The sequence below is a fragment of the Octodon degus genome, unplaced genomic scaffold (genome assembly GCF_000260255.1).
Source record: "Octodon degus isolate 3935 unplaced genomic scaffold, OctDeg1.0 scaffold00080, whole genome shotgun sequence".
In the NCBI taxonomy this organism is placed as follows: domain Eukaryota; kingdom Metazoa; phylum Chordata; class Mammalia; order Rodentia; family Octodontidae; genus Octodon; species Octodon degus.
Genome location: NW_004524656.1, coordinates 10868593 through 10891533, shown reverse-complemented (window position 1 = coordinate 10891533; position 22941 = coordinate 10868593). Strand labels below are relative to the sequence as shown.

Below are 22941 nucleotides of genomic sequence, written 5' to 3'. Positions count from 1 at the left end.
TTATATTTCCTTTTATCTTCTTTTATTTTTCCCCATTCCATGTACAATAGATATTGTGAAGTAGGAAAAAATGCTCAAAAGAAAAGAGAAACTGGAATGCTCTCTTATTTAAGTTGTATTCTAGTGGTTGTTGCCCCTACCAAATTATACAGCTGCGTATGGGATTGATCTTGGTGTGTATCTCAGAACAAGTATTAAATGCTATTTCTCTACACCACTATGATCTCTGTTGTTAGTTTTTTGAGGGTCCTCCATGTTGATCTTCACAGTGGCTGTGCTAATTTACATTTAAAGTAGCACTGTAGAGTGTTTCCATCTTCCTTTTATCCCTGCCAGTTTTACATTCTTGATAATAACCATTCTGATTGGGGTGAGATGGAATCTCAGTGTAGTTTTGATTTGTATTTCCCTGATCCAGATGTTTACCATTTTTATTTCCTTATTGTCCAGTACTATTACTCCTGAAATTTGTCTATTTGATTTATTTATTGGAGATTTTTGTTGTTTTTTGAATTGTTTATATATTTTGATTATTAATCCCCTGTTAGAAAAGCAATTGGCTAAAGTTTTCTCTCATTCTCCAAGATGTTTCTTCATTCTGATAATTATTTATTTTTGCTGTGTAGAGCTTATTAATTTGTTGTAATCATATTTGTTGATTCTTGTTATTACTTCCTGATCAACTGGACATTTATTCTGAAAGTCTTTGACTGCTTTGTGTACATGATTTCAAGTATTTCCTCTATGTTTGCTTTGATCAGTGTTTAAGTTTTCAGTCTTATACTTAACTCTCTTATCCATTTTGAATTGATTTTTCTACAAGGCTGAGATAGGAATTTATTTTCAGTCTTCTACACCTACATATCCAGGTTTTCCGGTACCATTTGTTTAAAAAAGACAATGTTTCTTCAGTGTATGTTTTTGCTAGCTTTTCCAAGAATCAGGTGGTTGTAGTTATACAGACTTATATCTCTGTCCTATGTTTTATTCCACTGCTTTGCATATCTCTTTTTTTATGCCAGTGCCATGCTGTTTTTGTTACTAGCTTTGTAATATATTCTGAAATCCAGTATTATGATAGCTCCAGAATTTCTCTTTTTTCATAGGATTGTTTTGGCTTTTTTTGTTTTCATATGACTTTTAGGATTACATTTTTCTAGTTCTGTAAAGAATATCATTGGTATTTTAATGGATAGTTATTGCACTGAATTCAATTTCTTTTGATAATAGGGTCATTTTAATGATGTTAATTCTCTCAATCCATAAACATAGGAGAAGGGGTCGGGGAGATGGCTCAGTAGAATAAGCACTTCCCTGGCAGACTCAAGGGCCTGAATTCAATTCCTGGTTCTGGAAAAACAAACAAACAAACAAACAAACAAAAACAGGAGAGTTTTCATCCTATAGTATCTACTAAAATATCTTCCCTTATTATTTTGTACCTCTCATTTGTAGAGAAGGATCTTTCACTTGTTGGCTAGGCTTACTCATATTTTTTTTTTAATGAAAACTATTTGGATTGAAATTATTTTTCTCTTTTCTTTTTTCTACACATTCTTTATTTGTGTATAGAAAAGCTACTGAGTTTTGTGTGTTGATTTTGTATCCTGCCACTTCCCTGAGTTTTCCACATCTAAAAGTCTCTAAGTACATTTCTTATTGTTTAAAGGTAGGTAAAATGTGAATTTTTTCTTTCTTATTAGTTTTTCTTTTATTTCTTTCTTTTGCCTAATTGCTCTGGGTAAAATTTTAAATACTGTTCAAACAGTAATAGAAGGAGTCAGGGCTGGGGAGATGGCTCAGTGGAATAAGTGCTTCCTTGGCAAGCGCAAAGGCCTGAGTTCAATCCCCGGTTCAAAAAAAAAAAAAAAAGAGTGGACAGCCTTTTCTTATTCCTGACTTTAGAGAAATGTTTTCAGTTTTTACCATTTCAGTATGATTTTGGCTATGAGTTTGTTGTATATTGCCTCTATATTGTTGAAGTAAGATCCTCATATACCTATTTTATTTAGGATATTTATCATGAAATGCTATTAAAATTTGTTAGGGCTAGTGACATAGCTCAGCAGACCAAGCACCTGTTTTGGCAAGAGCAGGGACCAGGGTCTGGTCTCCAGTCTCACATGTTGTGCCAGCCCTGCCCTGGAGTCATGCTGAGCTGGCTACTGAGTTCAGGCATGGGGTGCATGCCTGTAGTCCCAGCACTGGGGAGGCTGTAAACAGGAGGATCACTATGAATTTGAGCTGCATAGTGAGACCCTGTACCAAATACATAAATGAAAAAAAAGTTGATTTTTTTTACATTGATTGAATTGGTCATGTGATTTTTATTCTTGAATCTGTTTATGTGGTATATTATATTTATTAATTTTCATGTGCTGAAGCATCCATGCATTCCTGGCATGAAACCAACTTGATTATGTTGTGTGATTTCTGAAAAAGTGTTGTCAAATTCTGTTTTCAAGATTTCTTTTTTTAAAAATTTTATTTATTTTGTGCGTGTGTGTGTGTGTGTGTGTGTGTGGCCATCTCAGCCCACCAGGGGGCGGGGCTGGCTGGCATGTGGTACTGGGGGATTGAACCGTGGTCCCTCTGATTTGCTAAGCTTGTTCTAAGTAGGTGGTTTAGACCACTGAGCCATCTTACCAGCCCCTGTTTTCAAGAGTTCTATTGAAGGGGGCTGGAGAGATGGCTCAGTGGTCTAAAGCACCTACCTAGAACAAGCTTAGCAAAGCACAGTGGACTGTGGTTCAATCCCCCAGCACCACATGCCAGCCAGCCCCGCCCCCTCGTGGGCTGAGCTGGCCACACACACACACACACACACACACACTAAATAAATGTAAAAATAAATAAATAAATAATTAAAAAAAAGAGTTCTATTGAAGACATTTGTATCTATGTCAAAGATATTGGTCTGTAGTTTCATTTTTTTTTTCCTTTGTGTTCATGCAGTTTAGATCTAGAAGCTTTTTGGTAGAGCTTTTGGGGTCGTCTATGTAGAAGATCATGTCATTAGTAAATAATAATAATTTAATTTCATCCTTCCTTGTTGATACCCATTTTAGTTGTATCTCTTGTCTTATTGCTCTAGCTAATGTTTTGAGTAATAGAGTAAACAGAACTGATGACTGGGGACATCCTTGTCTTGTCCGATTTTAGAGGGAAAGCTTTCATATTCTTTCCATTTAATGTGATGTAGCTATTTGGGCATAGAAATAGAAGATGTATGACACTCGCCCAACAGAAACTAGAAAAATAGATTTAAGATGTCATATTAATAATTGTTTTTCCTTGAAGCAGCAAGGGTAGGTCAGTGTTCTGTGGTAGCTAAGGCTTGATGAAGAGCATAGAATTGAGGCTGTGGTGCCAAGTCACTTCAGATAATCACACTGCCATGCTCAACTGAAATTCTCATAGAAATCATTCCTTTTGGGTCACGTTGGGGAAAGACCTATTAAAATGCAAACAACAATGATTAAAATTCTAATCTGTCCATATACATTACAGAAGCCACTATTATTGATTATCTATATGGTGGCTTTCAAACATGTCTTGAATAGTGGAACATTGTTTTTCAAACTAAAAGCTCATTCAGAAGCATAATACACATAGAGGCAGAAGTGGCTGATGCTCTGGCTGAAGGGGTGATGGTAGAGCTGAGCTCCTCGCCCACCAGGCACCACTCCTGCTTCCTGTCTCACAAAATAGTATATAAATAGCTGCCTTTGGCACTCAGCGCTCCACAGAGGAAAGTTTACACATCATAAGTCACAGATTGATCCCTTCATTTGAAAAACATAAACCTAGAGAGCTGATATGATTTACCAGAAGTCCTGAAAGTACTGGTAGTAACAGGACTAAATTTCAGCTCCTTGAACTCTAATACACTAGCTTCCACCCAAGTTAGCCTACAATACTAGCTACTGAATGCTGGAGAATCAGTTTGGAGAATGGCAGTGAGAGTTCCTAACTGGTACAGAAAAGCCGGAGGTGTCTGGAACCAGGGTCCTTCCTTAGAATTATGTATTTCCTCTTTCAGTGTAGACCTCTGTTCTAATTTGGAAACCATCTCGAGCCTATCATGATAGACATAGAGAAATAAGACTGCTTTCTCCATATATTTATTTAAAAATATTTTATTGCTCTGAAATTGGAAACATTAGATAAAAGTTTTTCCCATAGCTATCATAGATTCCCTTGGTGAAGAGCTGCACAGCTCTGTCTGTAAACATAGGACCTTTTTGTGACTATACTTGGTTTCGCTTTTAGTGGAATTTTAGATTAAGTATATCTTATCTGGCACAATTGCTAGATCCAGCATCCATAGTGTAGACAGTCTTCTTAGTATAAAAGGGAGTTAGACCACCCAGCACCTAGCATCCTAGCACACACTCAATAGATCTTTTTCAATTAAACGAATGATTTCAGAGATATGTGCTATCTAGCAAATATAATTTAAGAATATATTAATTTGATTTCCAATAACATATTGAGGTGGGTGGACGTCATTTGAGCCATATGCAATTGTTATATCCCAGGCGTCAATAATACCCACATTGAGATCCTGGAAAATGTCTTGCATAACAAGATATTGAATGTAACCATGAAAGTCACTAAATCTTTCCACATCACTGTTCATTTCCCTGGTGTTTTCTGTCTTGATGATAACCACAGTGTCTGGGCTTCTCAGAAGAAGACGCTGGACAGCTTTGTGGACATTGAGGGCCCTTCGGATGAAGACATCAAGGGGAAAGGGTCTGAAGTGCTGGCCCAGAGAAATCACAATGATAGTATTTTTGTCTCCTCCAGTTCTGTCAATGGCTCGTGCAAGGTACTCAATCTCTTTGACTGAATAGACCATTGAGCCAATTAAAGGGTAAGCATGCTTTTGCCACTGAATGTTAATATTTCTATCCAAGTCCACAGCAAATTGGCGTTGCAGTTTTCCATATTCATGCAGATCTACTGACTTCAGTGCTGATGACAAATCCGCCATCCCAAAAAAAGGAGAATAATGTTACAAAGATTGCCTGTCTTAAGGGTAGGAGCAATTTGATTTTTAGAATTGAGAAGGCTAATCATGTCTGATTTATTATAGGCTTAACTGAAGGGATAACTTGGAAAATTATTTGAAAAATGAAAAGTGTAACCTGAACTATTTTGAAGATAGTTATATACAATATACCAACCATTGTTAATTTCCTATCATCTTGTTTTGGAATTATGTATCATTTTTATTGTTTTTTCTAATTGCTTACTCTCTTTAAAATAAAAAAGTTGGGTCAGGGGAGATGGCTCAGTAGAATAAGCACTTCCCTGGCAAGCACAAGGGTCTGAGTTCAATCCTCAGTTCTGAAAAAAAAAAAAAAAGTGGTACCCAGATATAAGAGGTTTATGCGTACCTTCTTACAGAATTGTGCAGATAGACTGAGACTGGGAATACTAAGATATTAAGGTAACTGATAGTAGATGATGTAGTCAGTTTCGTGAGTATTTTTATAGACTGTGTTAACTAAAAACCAAGCTCATTTGAGAAAAGTTCCACTTGATTTTATTTACACTAAAAGGAAAAAAGGGAGCCAGCCAGATAGTTCAGCAGATTAAAGCACCTGCTTAGGCAGGCGCAAGGGCTGGGGTTTGATCCCACGCATGCTGTGTCGGCCCTGATCCTCGGGGTGCGCTGAGATGGGAATGAGACTGGGTGTGGAATCCCCGTGCTTAGGAGGCTGAAAGCAGGAGGACCACTATGAGTCCGATCTGTGTAGTGAGACCCTGTAGATCCTGTGCTAAATAAATAAAAATAAATAAATAAATAAATAAATAAATAAATACCAGTGCTGGGGATGTGGTTCAATGACAGAGCACTTGCATAAAGTGTAAGGCCTGGCTTCCATTGCTAGGGCCATACACATTGAATGAATGAGTGAAATAACATAACATAACATAACATAACGTAACATAACATAATGTAACATAATGAAAACAAATGAATCTAATTCTTCAACCACTGCAAATTCCTCCGTTCTGTGTTTTTTTCCATTTACATAGGATGGTACCAACTATATTTTGTGGTATAATAACAGTGTTACCACTTTTGTCAATTGCTTTATAGTTTATAAACCATCAGTTTGAACTTACAATCCACCTCAGTGATCCTTTTGTAATTTTCAAATTGTCGTGTCATAGAATAGTAAGAGAGAAAGTCACCTGTCCAAGATTATAATTTGTGATGCATTCAGTATGCAAGATTGAAGTTACCCCCAAGTCCTGTGAACATGGTCTACCTGACCTTGACAATTTTGAAAATAATCTCATATGAACAGAATATGATGAAGCCCTTCCAGAATGACCTTTCTAAAGCTCACAGTTGAAAACTCCCATGCTGAGAATTCTGCTTGTAACTAACTTGTAGTCCAGGCCTTACCAATTATCCCATTTTTCCTGAGAGGACCTGCTTTCTCTGTGAGTTAGAGATCATAAGAATGGCCTGATATAAAAGGCTAAGTGGAGTCACAGCTTCTGGATTATTCTAGTCATAAGAGCTGGGACCTAGGGACATAGAGGGATAGGTAGTGATGGTTTTCTATATAGGATTGCTAAAATGTCTTAACTGATTCTGAGTTATTACTGTTCAGTAAATCCAAGGGTCAGTTGACTAGGTTTCTCACGTCTGGATCCTGACACTAATGAAAATCATTCCTCTTGTTTTTAGGGCATTTTCTATGTGCCAGAATGTCTTATAAGGTATTAAATGCTTTATACCTATTACCTCATTTCATCTTCAAAATTAACAGCACACATAGTTACTATTTCTAGATGATGCATGAGGAAATTGGGGTGGAGAAAATAAACAAGATGCCCCAGATTTCTAAGTTATTGTTTCTAAGTGACACAGACCAGGTCTATTAGACACTAAATCTTACACTTTTAGCCATTGTGTCTGCCAGATGTCTGTCCTAGTGTCAAGTAGTGATAATAGTGATGATAGCTTAAACCAATGAGAACTTACTTTGTAAGAGGCAGCATTCTAAATGCACTATATATATCATTGCATTTTACTAGGTGGGTACTTTTTTGCCGTCGGTTCATAAAGGAGGAAACCAAAGGACAAAATGGTTTTCTAACTTGTCCAAGGTCCCCAAGATAGAACGTGAGGTTAAGCTTTGAACCCAGGCCACCTGAATCTAAAATTTTCATACTTAATCACTGTACCAACTGTAGAAGGGGGAGATTCAGTGTCCTAACTCATCTTTAGCTCTAACAATTTTCTAGGACTATTGTGGAAATAGTGAAGAACGAATTCTCCAGGGACAGTGGGGTAATGTTCTTCTACACTGCTCTTCTAAGCTTCTGTCAGTTTCCCAGCTGATACTCATTAATGGTTATTAAAGAGCACATTTTTTTTCCCCAGCAAAAATGGCCTTGTGCTTGCCAGGGAAGCACTTATTCCACTGAGCCATTTTCCCGGCCCCTAAATCTGTTATTTTAGAGAAGATAATGACTTGTGACTATTTTTCACTGCTTCATGATTGAGTAATCTGATACATATGAAGTGAAAAAGAAGTTTCTAAAAGGGATATATATGAAAAATAGTTTAGAGTGAGGCATACTGTTGATACTGGCTTTGAAGTATTCTATCCACTGGCGGATTGTGGAATCTCCCATTAGATATATGAATTTTCCTCTCAAGCAGTCTTTCATTTGGACTGGAGTCAAAATGCAGGAGACAGGATTCCATGTGTCTTTCCAGACGTGTCCACTGGGGATTGTGGATGTCCTTCCAGGCTTGCATTTCTCTTTGACTGGAACTGTTTTTGCTGCCAAAAAAATCAGCAAGACAGGATCTTCTAAAACATCAAATTAGCCATCAGTATTTATTAAGAAATGCCTATCTTTCCTAATATTTCCTCTTAATAAGGTGTAAAAGTGATGGAGGAGGCAAGGCCATATAGAAGTATTTTCACTGTGGAGTACCTAATAGTCAGTAAAACTTTTCTATGATGTCAGTTTTCTAGATGATACCCAGTAATGGTTATTGTAAGAGCACATTTTGTTTTCCCAGAAGAAATGGACTTCTTGGGCTGGCCAAATAGCTCCGTGGATTAAAGTGCCTGCAAGCAAGTGCAGGGGCCAAGGGTTCGATCCCTGGGCCTGCCATGCCAGTCCCACCCCAGGGTGCACTGAGATGGTGATTGAGACTGGGCGTGGTGGCACGCGCCTGTAATCTCAGCACTTGGGAGGCTGTAAACAGGTGGATCATTATGAGTCCAATCTAGCATTGAGACCCTGAATATCCTGTAGACCCTTCCCTGAAATACAGAAAAAAAAGCAAAGAAATGGCCTTCTCATAAAATTTAAGTATTTGTCAGCATTGCTTTGGAAGCAATATCATCAATTCTTGCAAAGTAAGTGACAGGTCACTTATCCTATCATTTCAGCTTACTTTCCCCTGATTTTGTCACACATTATCACAGTGTCATAAATGCCACCATCAAACTATACCTTTTTTAAGTAAAAGGCTGGATGATATAATCTAGATTGCCTAGAAACCAATCACTAAGAAAGCATATGTGTGTTGGTCTAGAGGTCTACTAAGGGTTGGGTATTAAACTCTCAGTCACTGGATTATGAATAGCTGAGGTGGCTAAGATGATGATGTGGCAGGTTTGGGCTAGTGATTATTTATCATCCGAACACAGTAGTTTAAAATTTAACAAGTTGGATGAGTTTTCCCATGTCTATGTCTGGTGAGAAATGCTCTTTCTACATTTGAGCGCATATACTTTAACGAAGACAAGTACCTTGTGATTAGCAAGATTTTAATGCCAAACTGATACAGATATAAAAGGTGTTTCCTTAAATCATTTTAGACAAACTTTCCATGGGCTATTTAGAGCAAAAATAATTACAAATATAGTAAATACAAATGTGGAAGTTCTACATTGCATGTTAAATTTGGAACATGACAGACTCAAGGCGAGAGTCAATCTTGACATGCCGGGTGGTGATTCTTGGGCTAGGAGGGATGTAGGAGGTAGTGATAGTATCAGTGGTAGTGATAGTGTGTGGAAGCAAAGAACTAGGTGAAGAACTGGGAGAGAGTTTTAATGTTCATAATTTATTAAATAAGATGGGCAGCTAATCAGTTATCTGTCAAGTAGATTGGTGATGAGAGGTAGATGTACTCAAATATGTTACATATATTTTAGTGAGTCTAATAATCCACTCACTTGGATACCTTAGACACAATAGATAAAAAGACTGCCAGTAGGCTCAAAGGTGAAAATACCCAGGAAGAAGGGGAAGGCCATTGATTTGCTCTAGTACCGAGCAACTCGCAAACGCAGAGCACTTACTGTTGCATTTTGTGACGTGAATCACCTTGGAGTTTTTCATAATCTCCACACCCACATTCGACCTTAGGGAAGACAATATAGAAATTAATCTGCAGGTGGCCCCAGATAAGGAACCAAGAAGCCAGATTATCCAAAGCTTCGGTTACTTCTTGTTGAGTTGGCTGCTGCGCCCATATATTCGCATCATTTCGTAAACTTCCATGTTTTGCCCATTATTTCCAGGATACAGTTACTCAGACAGTGTGCAAGGTGATTTATTGGGATGCAGAGAGCATATGTTAGAGCACAGACACACACACACACACACACACACACACACACACACGCAGAGTCTGCAAACCAAATGCATGCAGATTTCAGCTGCTTGCTGTACTATTAAGCATCTGGAAGCTAATGGCCACTGCTGTAAGCACCTCTTGTAATTGTAGAGGCCAAAGGTAGTATTAATCTCATGATGTCTCAGTAAATTTATTAATAAAATACATACATATATATATATATATATGGCATACTCTGTACTTATTCATTTTCAATTTTTATTCTACCTATATATTTTTTATTTCATTAGTGGGAATTAAACATCCAAAACATCTGAAGCCTTCTGGAGACTGAGCCCTGGCCCCAAATCGATCCACAGTTCTTTTCCCACATGACTCTTATAGAGTATCAAAGATGATATATTTACAGAGTTGCCACATCAGCCAAGCACTATATTTGCTCAGATAGTCACCAGCGATAATTATTTACCTTTCAAAGAGGCTCCTTTCTTGTTGGCTAAGATAGGAAATGTCTTTGTTCCTGGAATGCATGTGGGTGAGTGCAGCACAGGAAACATGTGGAGGTCTCTCACAGTAGAAGGCTTCGTGGTCTTCAGCATCCTGATATCTGCACAGTTCAGCACTTGAGTTTAAAAACAGGGCGCACTCAGTGTTGACCTGGGAGTTGCCATGGGTAAAATGGCCTGTGAAGATCACCCTGTCATAACCTTGGTTCCTCGCCCTCCAGAGGGCTGACGCCCCTTCACTGGGGTGCATGAGTAGCACAGACAGGGAGACCTGGCCCTCCCAGAACAGAGTGAAGCTGACAAGGTAGGTGCCGTTGTTGAAGTCCGTCACCCTCCCTGACGCACCGGCCTTCAGGCCTGCGGAGGACATCCTGGCCCTCAGGAAGTCCCCGCCGTATTCCTTCCTGCGTCCCAGGTGGTTCTTCGCCTCCAGCAGGACATCCAGCTGGTCCCCCTGGCAGTATGTGTCTCTGGGGTTGAGGATGGTGGCTGTGCTCTGGGCAGCACTGGTGGTGGTGTGCACGTGGGTGAAGGGTCTGGGTGGGATCATCTGGTCCACTTTTTCCACTATCTTCCTGATTTTCAGGTCAGTCTCTATTTCAGAAACTACTGAACATGGTGGTGCTTCGGGGTGCAAAGTCTTCCTGATGAAAGTCCAGCGAAGGAGGGAATCGGGCCACCTGAGAGCAGGCCAGTTCTGAAATGACAAAAAAAAAGAAGATAAAATGTTCCTGCTTAATGTAGCACTTTTATTTGGTTAGCTAAATTTTGTCTTTTATAAAGCCATGATAGCTGCTGAAATTAAATGACACTGAGATTTTTATGATTTTATATGTTTCATATTTATACTTTGTTTATAAATTCTATTAACGTTAGCCGAGTTTTCATTGGTTAATTTATTTTGGAAGACCTATTTGGCCCCAAGAGGTCTGAGGAGCATCTTCTGAAAATTAGTAATAAATCTTCTTTAATAGCAGCTGAGAAGATTGAATGAGAAAATGTTTTTAACTATATAGTAGAAAATTGTTGCCTACCGTTCTTTTATTTTTGTCTTAAATCTAAAATTTAATCAAAAGTGTTCAATCTTAGACCAAAATCTAAGATGTTCAGAAATGCTAAAAGATCATTTTTCAAACTGAAAGCCAAAGATGCTAATTAGTAAAATTAGTGACAAGAAAACCATAGGAAACATTAACTCATTGGTAAATATAAATGCACAGTCAAAATTACAATACGCTTGCACTGTAGTTATGGTATGCAAATTGCACTTTTGTATGAAGGCCTCCAGAGAGCTGATGTCCCTTCACTGGAGTGCCTGAGCAGAACAGCCAGTGAGACCTGATCCTCCCCGAACAGAGTGAAGCTGATTAGGTAGATTCATTGAAAATAATAGCTACAATAGTTCATTAACTATTAAACGAGATAAAGGATGTAACACTACAAATTTAGAATATGGCATAGGAATGTAGTAAATGTATGAAGTTTTCATGTGATCAAGATTTAGTTATTATCAGCTTGCAACAGGGTTTATAACTATAAGATTCCTTTTATGAATAAGTAAGGTCATGTAGTGTGTGTGTGGATGGGGATGGAGAGAAGGAGTCAGGGAATGAGAGAGACAGAGACAAAGACAGAGACAGAAACACATGGAGAGACTGAGACAGGCACAGAGAGACAGAGAGGCACAGATAGATGCAGAGACAGAGGCAGAGACAGAGAGAAAGGAAAATAGATACATAAAATGCCAAATCTATGGGATGGAGATGAGCAGTTCTAAGAGGGAAATTTATAGCAATAAGCACCTAAATAATAACTAAAAAACCAATTTCAATAACCAAACTAATGTCACACCTCAAGGAAGCAAAAAAATGCAAACTAGCCAAGATGAAAGTTAGCAGAAAAAAGTCATAATAAAGTGCAGAGCAGTTAAATCAAGACTAGAAAAACAGTAAAAGTAGTCACTGATATTAAGTGTTGGTTTTGGAAAACATGAAATAACCTTGAACTTAAAGAGGAAAATGAGTGAAGATATAAATTAATAAAATTAGAAACCAAGAAAATCCTGTGAAAGTATCACAACTGATATATTATAACAGTCTACTATGAAAAGTTATATGCCAGCAAGTTGGGTAACCCAGAAGAAGTGGATACATTCCCAGGCTCATGCCACCTACCAAGCCTGATTCACGAAGAGAAAGCCAAGGAGAGTTTATCAGTGCGAGCACCTCCCATCACAAAGTCCAGGAACCAACGGCTTTACTTCTGAGTTGTGCCCAACATTTAAAGAAGAACTAATATCAACCTTTCTTAAACTATTCCAAAATATTGAACAGGAGAGAATACATATTCAAAAGTTAAAAAATTGAAATTTTTCTCTTGAACATCAAATAACAGGAAAAGATGCTTATCTTTATCACTTTGGATTAGCACAGTACTGCAAGTCCTAGCCAGGTCAAATAGGCAAGAGAAAGAAAGAAAAGCCCTTCTGGTCAGAATGCAAAAAGTTAAATTAGCCCCATCTGCAAATGACACAGTCTTCTATAGAGAGAACCCTATAGGTTTCACCAAAAATTATAAAAAGTAATAAATAAATTCATTGAAGTTGTAGTAGGATATATAAGCAATACACAAAAATTAATAGTATTTGTATTTTTTTTCTTTCTTTCTTTCTTTTTTTTTTTTTTTTTTGGTGGAATGGTTGATTGAACTCAGGCCCCTGCACTTGCGAGGGAAGCGCTTATTCCACTGAGCCATCTCCCCGGCCCTTGATAGCATTTCCATGCACTAATCACAAAGTATCTGAATAAAGAAGCCAAGAAAGCAATCTCATTTATGAAAGCTACTAAAAAATTCTAGGTAATGAAGTTAACCAAGCAGGAAAAGACCTGTATGCTGAGCATTTATTATGAAATTAAATTTTTTTTTTTTTAATTTTTATGTATTTGGTACAGGGTCTCCTTTCACAGTTTGGACTCAGGGTGATCCTCCTGTTTTCAGCCTCCCTAGCTCTGGGATTACAGACATGTGCCACACTCCCATACTCTGTAGCCAGCTCAGCATGCCTAGGAGTGAGGCCAGCACTGGGAATTGAACCTCCGTCCCTGTGCTTGCCTAAGCAGGCATTTAGTCTGCTGAGCTATCTTGCTGGTCCTTATTGTGAAATACCGATGAAGGAAATTGTGCAAGAAACAAGTAAATGCAGTGATATTCCATGTTCATAGATTGGAAGGATTAATACTGTTAAATAGGCCGTCTTTAAATTTTTACTAAAATATCAATGATATTTTCATTCTTTCTTTTTTCTTTTCTTTTTTTTTTTGCAGAACCAGGGATTGAACTCAGGCACGCAGGCCCTTGTGCTTGCCAGGGAAACTCGTAAGAAATTACTTAAAACTCATAAGAAATTACAAAAGATCCTGAGTAGCCACAGCAATGTAGAACAAAAAGAGCAAGGCCAGAGGTCATGCTACTTGACCTCAAAATACACCACAAAAATCTGGTATTCAAAATATCCCAATACTAACATAGGTCAGACACATAGATCAATGGAATAGAGAACCCAGATATAAACCACCTATTTATGGTCCTTTGACGTTATGCCAAAGCATACAGTGTAGAAAGCATAATCCTTTTAGTAAATAGCAGTGAGACAATTATATATTCATACTCAGAAGAATGCAACTGAAGCCTTCAATCAAATGTTATACAAACATGAACCCAAAATGCATACATGGTTTAAATGCAAGTCTTGGAACTATACAACTAAGAGACATAGGAGACAAGCTGCATGATACTGGTCCGGCCAATGACTTGAAGCGGTAAACAACACATTTGGTCACAGAAAAAATAAGTTAGATAAGAGGGAAGAGGCATAAGCTTTCAGGGGACACACTGTAAGCCTGGTAGCTAGAGTTAATCACAGTGTATTGTATTCTTAAAAGTTGCTGAGGGAGAAGATTTTTAAGTGTTCTTAGGAGAAAAAAAGACAAAACAAAAAGTATATGAGAGTGTATAGTAGTTAGTTTAATTTAGTTATTCTAAAATTCATATACATTTAAAATATGTTGTACTGAATACAATACACATTTTATATGTCAATTAAAAATAAGTGTTCAAATAATAAAACCACTTTGAACATGCGTGGGGCTTTTATGTAAAATATAACTACCTATTTTTCTATTTCCTCTTTTATAATTTACTTAAGGATTCTGGTTTTTTTTTTAGTATTTTCTCAGATTTTGATGAATATGGGAGATAGAGAAATATAGTTTTTTTTTTTGCGGAACCAGGGATTGAACTCAGGCACTTGTGCTTGTCAGGGAAGAGCTTATTCCACTGAGCCATCTCCCCAGCCCTGAGAAATATAGGTTTTAAAAATTTTTTATTTTCTAATTATAAGCTAACACTGATTTATTATTAAATGTTAGTGAATGCTAAAAGCATACAGGACTATCAGACATAACCATGTCACCATTGGCCTCAAATTCCAGGTGACCCCCCCATTTCTGCTTCTCAAATGCCTGAATTACAGGTATGTACCCACATACCAGAGCCAACAAACAAATTTAGGAAATAAACAAGTCTGGGCTGGGGATATAGCCCAATGGCATAAGTGCCTGCCTGGCGAGTGCAAGGTCCCAAGCTTGATCTCCTGTACAAAAACAAAACAAGAACTAAAAAATGAAAAACTTCTTTAAAAGCAGTGGAGAGTGCACACAGGCAGACAGGAATGGGGAGGTGTCTGTACATGACAGAAGGGACAACTTCAGACTTGCTCTAGGAGAAATGCTAAGTGAAATTCTTTAGGCTAAAGGGAAATTATACCAGGTGGGAACTAGATTTTCAGGAAGGAATAAGATACATAGGAAGTACAAAGATAAATGCAGAAGGTAAAGTTCTTCATTATTATTTTGGTGGCACCAGGGATCGAACTCAGGACTGTGTGCTTGCCAGGCAAGCACTTATTCCACTGAGCTATCTCCCTCACCCTTTCTTGAGTTCTTTAAAGTCCATGAAATTATTTAGAGTTAAAACTGTAAATTTGTAATGTAAGTATGACAGAGAGCAGGGTAAAGTATACATAAAACTAAACAGAATAACAGATATTGAAAGATTGACTGTGCATTAAATGAAGTGGCACATTCATTCTAAAAACTAAGAGTACATGACATAATGTCTAGAAACCACTGAAAACAACGTAAAAACTAAAAGGAAATACTAAAAATAAAAAATTTCAGTTAGCTCAAAATGAGGTCGGAAAGAAAAACAGGAACTGACAGTGAAAGGACCAAACAGAAAATCAACAGCAAAGCGGTACCTCTAAATCCACTCATACTAATAATTCTGTTACATGTAAGTGGACTAAATATCCCATTAATAGGTAGAGAAAAGAAGCAACTTATAAGGAAGGCTTCTTGGTTATAAAGAAACCTATAGGTTGAAAGGAATATGCCAGGAAGCATAAAAAGCGAGCATTATTAAATTAGTCTATGGGTCACAGAATAACACTAGAAATAAATATGGACATTTTGTTGCAATAAGAGCATTTGTCAGAAAAAAAATAGAAAAAAATATATATAGTAAAACTCGACAAAGTAAAGGGAAAACTGGAAAATATCCATACTTAGGACAGAAACTTTAACAGCTTCAGTACTCGCTAAGGAATTCTATGAAAAAGCAGCCTCAATTTTTGGGTATAAAAATCATGTAAAAGACAGAAAAGAACTTCATAGATCTGTGAAACAGAGGTACCTTGATTGAACCAGAACCTATGGGGAATCTCCTGAAAAATCAAAGACAGGCAAGATTGAATCAAGGAAGAAAAGCAGAGTTCTAAAGACAGGGAAAGGTAGCACAAAAGCAGAGTCTGCCAGAGATATGCATACACTTCAGGAAAAGAAAAATAAGCTAATGTTTTTCCAACAAATGGTACCACCCTCGTATGAGGAAGCCTAGAGGATGTCATATGTCACAGAAAATCCACTACACTGGTGGCCATTGAAAAGAAATGACAAATGCATGTCAGTAATCTCATTGCCCAATGTTACCTGAGCTGCGGTTTGCTGTACTCATAAACATCTGGAACCCATGGCCACCACTTTGAGCACCTCTTATAACTGTAGTGGCCAAAGAGAATTTATATTAAACCCATAATATCTCAATAAATTTAGTATTAAAATATTTATGCAATTTTTTCTTTTCCTAATGTGTGTATACACTTTTTTTGGTGAACTCTGTATTTGGTGCCGGTCACATTTCTTTTTCAGTTAGAGCTGGAAATCCAGAGGTTCATGTGAAGATTAGAATTTTTAATATTTTTAAAATCTAGAGCAAAAGGCAAGATGACTGTAAGATGCAACCTTGCAGCCTCCATGTGGGGGTTTAGAGGCTGTGCTACTGTCGAACCAATGATTAGCTGCTGGACACAAGAAAGCATCTAAATGAAAAGATTCAATATCAAAAGCAACATTTTAAATTTTAGTAGAGTATTTAGGCAAGTTCTATGTTGGTGGGGAAGTGTTTCCCTTCAAAAAGTACCCAATATTTTTTAAAACCCAGATAAAATTTACTACATAAGCATATTTATTTTTCAGAAAGTTCCTTAATAAATGTTTATGAATTACCCGTTATCTTAATATTTTAATGCTGCAGATACTTCTAAAACTAATGTACAGGTCTCAGTTGGGACTTGCACAGAATAGAGGAAGTTTAAGTAGAAAGCTACTTTTGTATGACAGAGAAAGGAAGCAATTCCTACCTTTGTGGAGTTGCGGAAAACAGTCACACTGATCCAGAAGACTAATAAAAGCAACAGTATCAGCAGGGACTTCCGATTTGTCATAGTGCTCTTCATAATTCAGACTCTACAAGAGACAATACGAAATATACCATCTCAAAGCAAAGCAAAACATGGAAACACATCCAATTTTTATTCATTCTGATTATTTTTATCCTCAGATAAGTTACCCCCAGAACTTGTGGCCTTCCCCACTGCCCTTGATGTTCCACAGCTGCTGGGCTTGGCTATCAGCTTGTGCATTCCACAGAAGATAAACGTGGTGGAACTCACCACGGACTCTACAAACCCCAAACAGGAAGCACACACGGTTGCTCATGTGTCAGTGACGTCTCTGGGCTGGGTGTCATCTCCTACATTTCCATTTTTTTCCCCCTTAAATGCAAAAAAGTGGACAAAACACTTCAGCAAACACTGACCCTGCAAAACATACTATCACAGTGCCCTTTTAGTATAAATGGATCTTACAGCTTCCTTTAATTCTTGTCTGTAAATGTTTTACTTATATTATTTATTGCTATATCATGTATTACTTATTTACTTATATTACTAACCTTTCTTCAACCTTGAAAATATTTTAAAGCTCATCATTTTACTTTAAATATCTTTTATCAATGTTTTATCTTTAGTCCATATTAATATTTTTCTTTGGCTTGGAATTTCAAGTTGTCTTTTCAAATGGGTTGGTCTGAGGATATAGCTCAGTGGTAGAGCACCTTTCTAACTTGTGTGAAACTCTGGGTTCAATCACTGGATCACAAAATAAATTAAAATAAGGTAAACTAATGTAAGATTGATTGAATTCTGTCCTTTAAAAAATTTTCATCTCTTGAAATTTATTCTCCCCTACAAGTACCCCCTGCCACAGACTCTCATTTTATATCAGACAATAGAAATTTCAGCACTTAAGAATGACTATCACCACTTTCCCTTTACCCATTGCATTTTGAAAATCTTTTCGTACCTTTAGTGGAAAGTCTTGGTTCAATTCCATACCTGGGAACTTCAGTGAACTGGACGTGGTAGTTTTCCTCTGAAGCCACTAATGTGGTAATGGGAGTTTCTTATCTATATCAAAACAAACCACAGGCATAAATTGCAATCTCGATAGTGTGGATTCCTAGCCTTCTATGTGTTTCAGCTCAGAAGTTCCAGGCATGCCAGCTTCGCCTTAAGGAAGTACCTGAATCACAAACTACAGTTAAGAGGCAGAGCAGGGTGAGGAAGAGGAAGACAAAGGTCTTTGTCTTGAGCCTTAAGGAGTCCAATTTTACTAAGCTTACAATAAATACCTGATAAAAAAAAAGTGAAGGTAGCTAAATATTTGAATGACTGAGAGCAGTCACCCGTGGAGAGCTCAGCTTTCCACTTTTCGTCAGAGCCCTGTCATCAATACCCAGATGCCAGGGTCCAAGCACACATGATTGCATACATAATAATACTCAATAAACTTGCAAGGTTGAACTGGAGAGGCCTTAAACACAGTGAAGGCAAGACAATAAAATTGACTACCTCTCAGCTGGAGTGTGTAACAGCTCACGTTCACGGGTTGAGTCCATCTGGGATTTGTATTCTTGATCTGACGGAAACAGTGCCAAAAGAAGCAGGTGCCCACAGTAAGCAGCAGGGGCTTACCCTGGAGCTCCTTCCATGGCTTTGTGGGTCTCACTTACGCTGTCCCATACACAAGGCTAAAGGGACATGTCCACCAATTCTGCCATTCCTTTTTTGTAAGCTCGAATCAAGACCCATTTCAAAAGGATTTAATCCTTCCAACATCCTTTGCCACGCTGTATCAGCTTAGCTGTAACAATGCTTCCTTACGACCTTACGTGATGACCATTAAAGAGCTGTGCTGTGCTGTATAACTGGGTCTAGGATTGCTCAATTCTCTCTGCAGGACCTGTAACAGGAGAAAATATTTGCCGTGGGTTTGGTTTGGCTGCTTCTTAGGAGACCGATGCTGGTAACCAACCAAATTCACAGCGTACTCTGAGACTCATGGATTTATGGATTTCATTTCTTTCAGTTATACAGACACTGATATTTGATGTGACTCTGGGAACTTTTTATAAGGTAGGTGTAGTGGTTGTGCTTGACTTAAAGAACTGAAAGTGCAGAACAGTTTCAGCACTTTTCCTGGATTCTTTGTAAGATATAAAACAAGGCTATGTGAAGGATTCCAGTCATTTTGATCTCTGATTTGGAGAACTTTCCACGACTCAGCAGGACTTCGGCATCTGTGATACAATCAAATACAGGTGTATAGTGCGGTCTGTGTATTTACTGGTGCGTTAAACTTAGAAGAAAGGACTCTGTTTTCTTTTTCTTTTTTTTTTAAATCTTTTTTTAGTTTTATTTATTTATTTTTTAATAATTCTACTGAGAAACAAATATCAATGAGACAGTTTCACAACTGATTACTGGCACATTTTCAATAATTAATACATTGCATATTGTTGTCTTAGTGGTTATTCATTGTACAAGATGCAGACATGATATCCTGACATGATATCATGTTTCAAACACTATTAGAACAAACCTCTCTATTCATTGAATTAAGAGAATGGAGCTGTATATCTATCCTAACTATTTTGAGTATATAGATGCAAAAGGGTCGTCTGTTTTCTTTTTACCATGTTTTTCTTCAAATAGTTCAAAAGAGTAGTGTCAGCAAGATATAGGGTCTTCTGTGGTGTGCTATCTTGCAGTTAATGCGAATTTCATCATCGTCTTTGGTAGAGTAGCTTCCTTTCCTCTAAATTAGTCTCAATGGGGAGTCTCCCCATGGGAGCTTAGTCACAGATAGGACCCTAAAGCTCTGAATTTACATAATGTATTACAGTACAGGAGATCAACAGTTCTTGGAAGATGAGTAGGGTAAGAGCAGTGCTGTTCAGATTCTAAAAGAGCACAAACAAAATGAGCAGAGTTCAATATTTGGCAAATCAAAGAGCAGGTGTCCAGAAAACAGAATTTGGAGTCAAAGATATAGTTAGGAAGATGGAAGATGGCTCCTGTGGTTTCAGGAAGCAAATGGGGTGTCCTCTGTCAGCAAGGCCACACTGTGTGCTTGCCAGTCTCATTTCCATGAGGTTTAAGAATAGAACAAGGGTACTTAACCTGGAAGAGTGAAATGTAAAGTCTAGAGAAAATTAACACCAAGAATGACTTAGGAGCGCAGCACTGAGGACTTGGCTTTGGGCTCATTAAATAATGATGCAGGGGACAGGCGTTCACAGCTCAGTCTTTGTTATGTCAACAGAGGAAGGTTAAAAGGCTTGCCTACTGTGGCAGGCATGACGGTCAATCACTCACCATGGCCCCAGACGTAGCAGCCATGGAAAGGAGCAAGGACTCGGTGCCATCTTTAGTCGGTTACACAGCATATGGACTGCTGTGCCATGGCTGTCTTTGAAAAGCCAGTGAAAAACACCATAGCTGCAACACTCTTTACCCACCAGCCTACAATAGAGACGAGCATCTCTCTACTTGTTCAGTGTGTGGGGTGGGAACTTCTGCGGAGGCTGGGCTCAGAGCTCCGCCAAGTATGAGTGTTGGGCGCTGCTGAGGGTGATGACTGCCGACCCCTCAGTTCTGCTTTGTTGGAATCTGAAAGAGATGGACATGTGTAGAGAAGAAAGCCGTTGGCGAGTGGGCGGTGCATGTGCACTACACAGACAGGAAAGCTGCAACTAATGTTTGTTGAGGACTCACCCATGTCAGAAATACACTATGAGATAAGTACCATTTTGAGATGGGGAAAATGAGGCACAGGATGTTTAAATCCATTGGCTAAATCCATGGTTAGTAAATGGAAGAGGCAGACTTTGAACCTCATTGCCAGAGCTATCCTTGGAACTATGATCAGGTTCTTCCAGAAGCCATGAGGCAGCATAATCTAGGAAGGGAAGGAGAGTAGATTAGATGTTAACAGCAGGAAGAGAGACAGAAAGGGGTTGTCTCCTGAAAACAGTGAGCTCTACAGTAACGTAGGTTGCTACTGACATGATAACAAAGCTATCACTAGAGCTGCAGCACTTTGTAGACAGCCTTTCCCTTAGTTCCTTAGCAAAACCTGAGGCCTCTATGAGGCCTAGGGTACGCTCTGGGTGGGAGCAGAAGAACCTTATCTTTCTCTCTCCATTCATAGACAGGATCCTGACACGTATGAAACAATCAAAATTATGCACACCAACTACACACACACCTAAGTCATAATTTTTGCTTACTGCCTCCATAAAAAAGAAGGTTTTCCACGAAGATGAGAAGTGAGACAACATTGTGAGCTGAGCTGTATATTGAAACCCATCGGACTTTAACGCTTCAGAACGACCAACAGCGAGCATCTGAAGTTTTCTATTATGCTGGACAGGTATATTCATTTTCAACAGGTCAAGAAACATTTTCTTTTTCAAATCACAGTGATGTGATTGGTTTCCTGAAAAAGCTTAATGAATGTGTACTTTGAAAGAAGAATATGGGCACCTGGCCATCTGGTCAATTTTTGACCAAATTTTGTATAACAGGTTTGCCTAACTGACATTTTTTTATCCCCACAATTGAAAGAGGAGGAACTTATTTTTAGAACTTGCAAGCTGTCTTGCCTTTCAGGATTGACTGGTGTGCCTACAGTGTGAAGGATCTTTCAATCATATGACTGTAAAGCAAGTGTGTTCTCCTGTTTCCTGCACAAAGTATGAGTTAAGTAGAATAACTCAAAAGCAAATATTTTAGACTGAAAAGTATTCTATTTTACAATATAAGTAGATGCATAGTTAAGGTGCATCATTTCTCTACAAAAATATATCACTCCATTGAATATGAGCTTGTCTGGTTCTCAGTATGGCCTTAAATTGCTCCATATGTATAAATTACTGCTTGTTCTTTTAAGATTTTTTTCTGTTCTAATTTAGACAGCTGCTTAAGGCTAATTGAGAATGGAGATTCTGGCCACCAGAAAACAGAAATGCAGGCCCAGTGTCCCAGTTACCTCTGACTCATGGGTTCAGTTTACCCAACAGCAACTAGGCTGCACAGAGATGCTCTTGATTTGGTATGATTTGTGACTGAATAAATCAAATTTTATAAATGTGTTGGCAATGTATTATTATACACCTAACATTTAGAAACCTTGAAGTAAATCAGGTGCCTGTTTATACAGTTTGGATTTTACGTCAAGGTAAAATTCTCCACTGTCATTTATCCTAGAAAGAGATTTATCCTATTATAGGAACTTGTAGAGCTCTGGATTTTGGAAGAATGTGGCTTTCTCTTCTCACTGGGACTTGAAGAGTCAATTTGGTCTATAATTCTAGGTAAGGAGTTTTATTTTTGAAGGGTACACTTATGTTGAAGGAGGTAGTGGTAGATGCAAAAGGTCTAGTTTGAGTTGTGAATGTCTGAGTGTAGTAATATTTAATAGAACTTAGGAATTATTTTCACCTTGTAATTCCTCTCTATTACTGCAGAACTAGTAGTAGACTCTTATTTAAATTTATAGCCTTATCTCAGCTATGCTTGGAAAAAAAGAAAGTTGTCATGAGACTGAACAGAAAGCAAAGAAAGTGCTCCGAAGCTTACTCAGAACAACAGAACCTGCTATGCTTCCCCTCCGCTCCCCTATCAGTGGACTCGCAACACTGGGCAAGAGCCAAGTCTACAAGTAAATGCGACACTGAGCATTGACAGTGAAAGGCCCTGTCTGAGATACAGCACAAAAGGAAGAGCTGATGAAGGGAACAAACTGGCCTCCACTCCAAACATTTCATGTTGCCAGGGGGATTTGAACCCTTTGCTCTACTGAGATCAACCAGAGTAACAGTAAGCTTCAAGTCCATTGTCAGCCATATTAGCACGTGCCTATAATACCAGCCCTTGGGAGCTGCTGAGCCAAGAAGATTGAAAGTCAGTCTGAGCCTCATAGGCAGGTCAGGTCCAGCCTGGATTGCACAGCGAGGTCTCTCTCTCCTCTCTCCTCTCTCCTCTCTCCTCTCTCCTCT

At 38.3% G+C, this 22941-nt stretch overlaps 1 protein-coding gene across 3 annotated transcripts; it reads right to left on the bottom strand.

The window, feature by feature from the left end:
* Nucleotides 1-4155: 4155 nt before the first annotated feature.
* On the bottom strand, nt 4156-18260 carry LOC101581825 (NXPE family member 4). Of its 3 annotated transcripts, none has more exons than XM_023721030.1 (7): nt 17904-18260; nt 17110-17314; nt 16901-17006; nt 10107-10840; nt 9360-9421; nt 7614-7820; nt 4156-4980 (listed from the first exon to the last, which is right to left on the bottom strand). In XM_023721030.1, exons 3-7 carry the CDS (start codon nt 16994-16996, stop codon nt 4445-4447), a joined length of 1635 nt encoding a protein of 544 aa, XP_023576798.1. In that variant the 5' UTR covers nt 16997-17006; nt 17110-17314; nt 17904-18260; the 3' UTR covers nt 4156-4444. The 3 variants fall into 3 exon arrangements, with proteins under 3 accessions (XP_023576798.1, XP_023576799.1, XP_004636609.1); XM_023721031.1 differs by having other exon boundaries at nt 17936-18260; XM_004636552.2 differs by lacking the exons at nt 17110-17314; nt 17904-18260 and having other exon boundaries at nt 16901-17041.
* Nucleotides 18261-22941: the final 4681 nt, after the last annotated feature.

Excerpts from the sequence above, each read along its gene's own strand:
- LOC101581825 (XM_023721030.1), bottom strand. The coding sequence starts at position 16,996 with ATGAAGAGCACTATGACAAATCGGAAGTCCCTGCTGATACTGTTGCTT. Across the intron at positions 10,841-16,900 it reads TTTTCCGCAACTCCACAAAG|AACTGGCCTGCTCTCAGGTG; the intron begins GTAGGAATTGCT and ends TTGTCATTTCAG. Across the intron at positions 9,422-10,106 it reads GAAAGGAGCCTCTTTGAAAG|GTCGAATGTGGGTGTGGAGA; the intron begins GTAAATAATTAT and ends GTCTTCCCTAAG.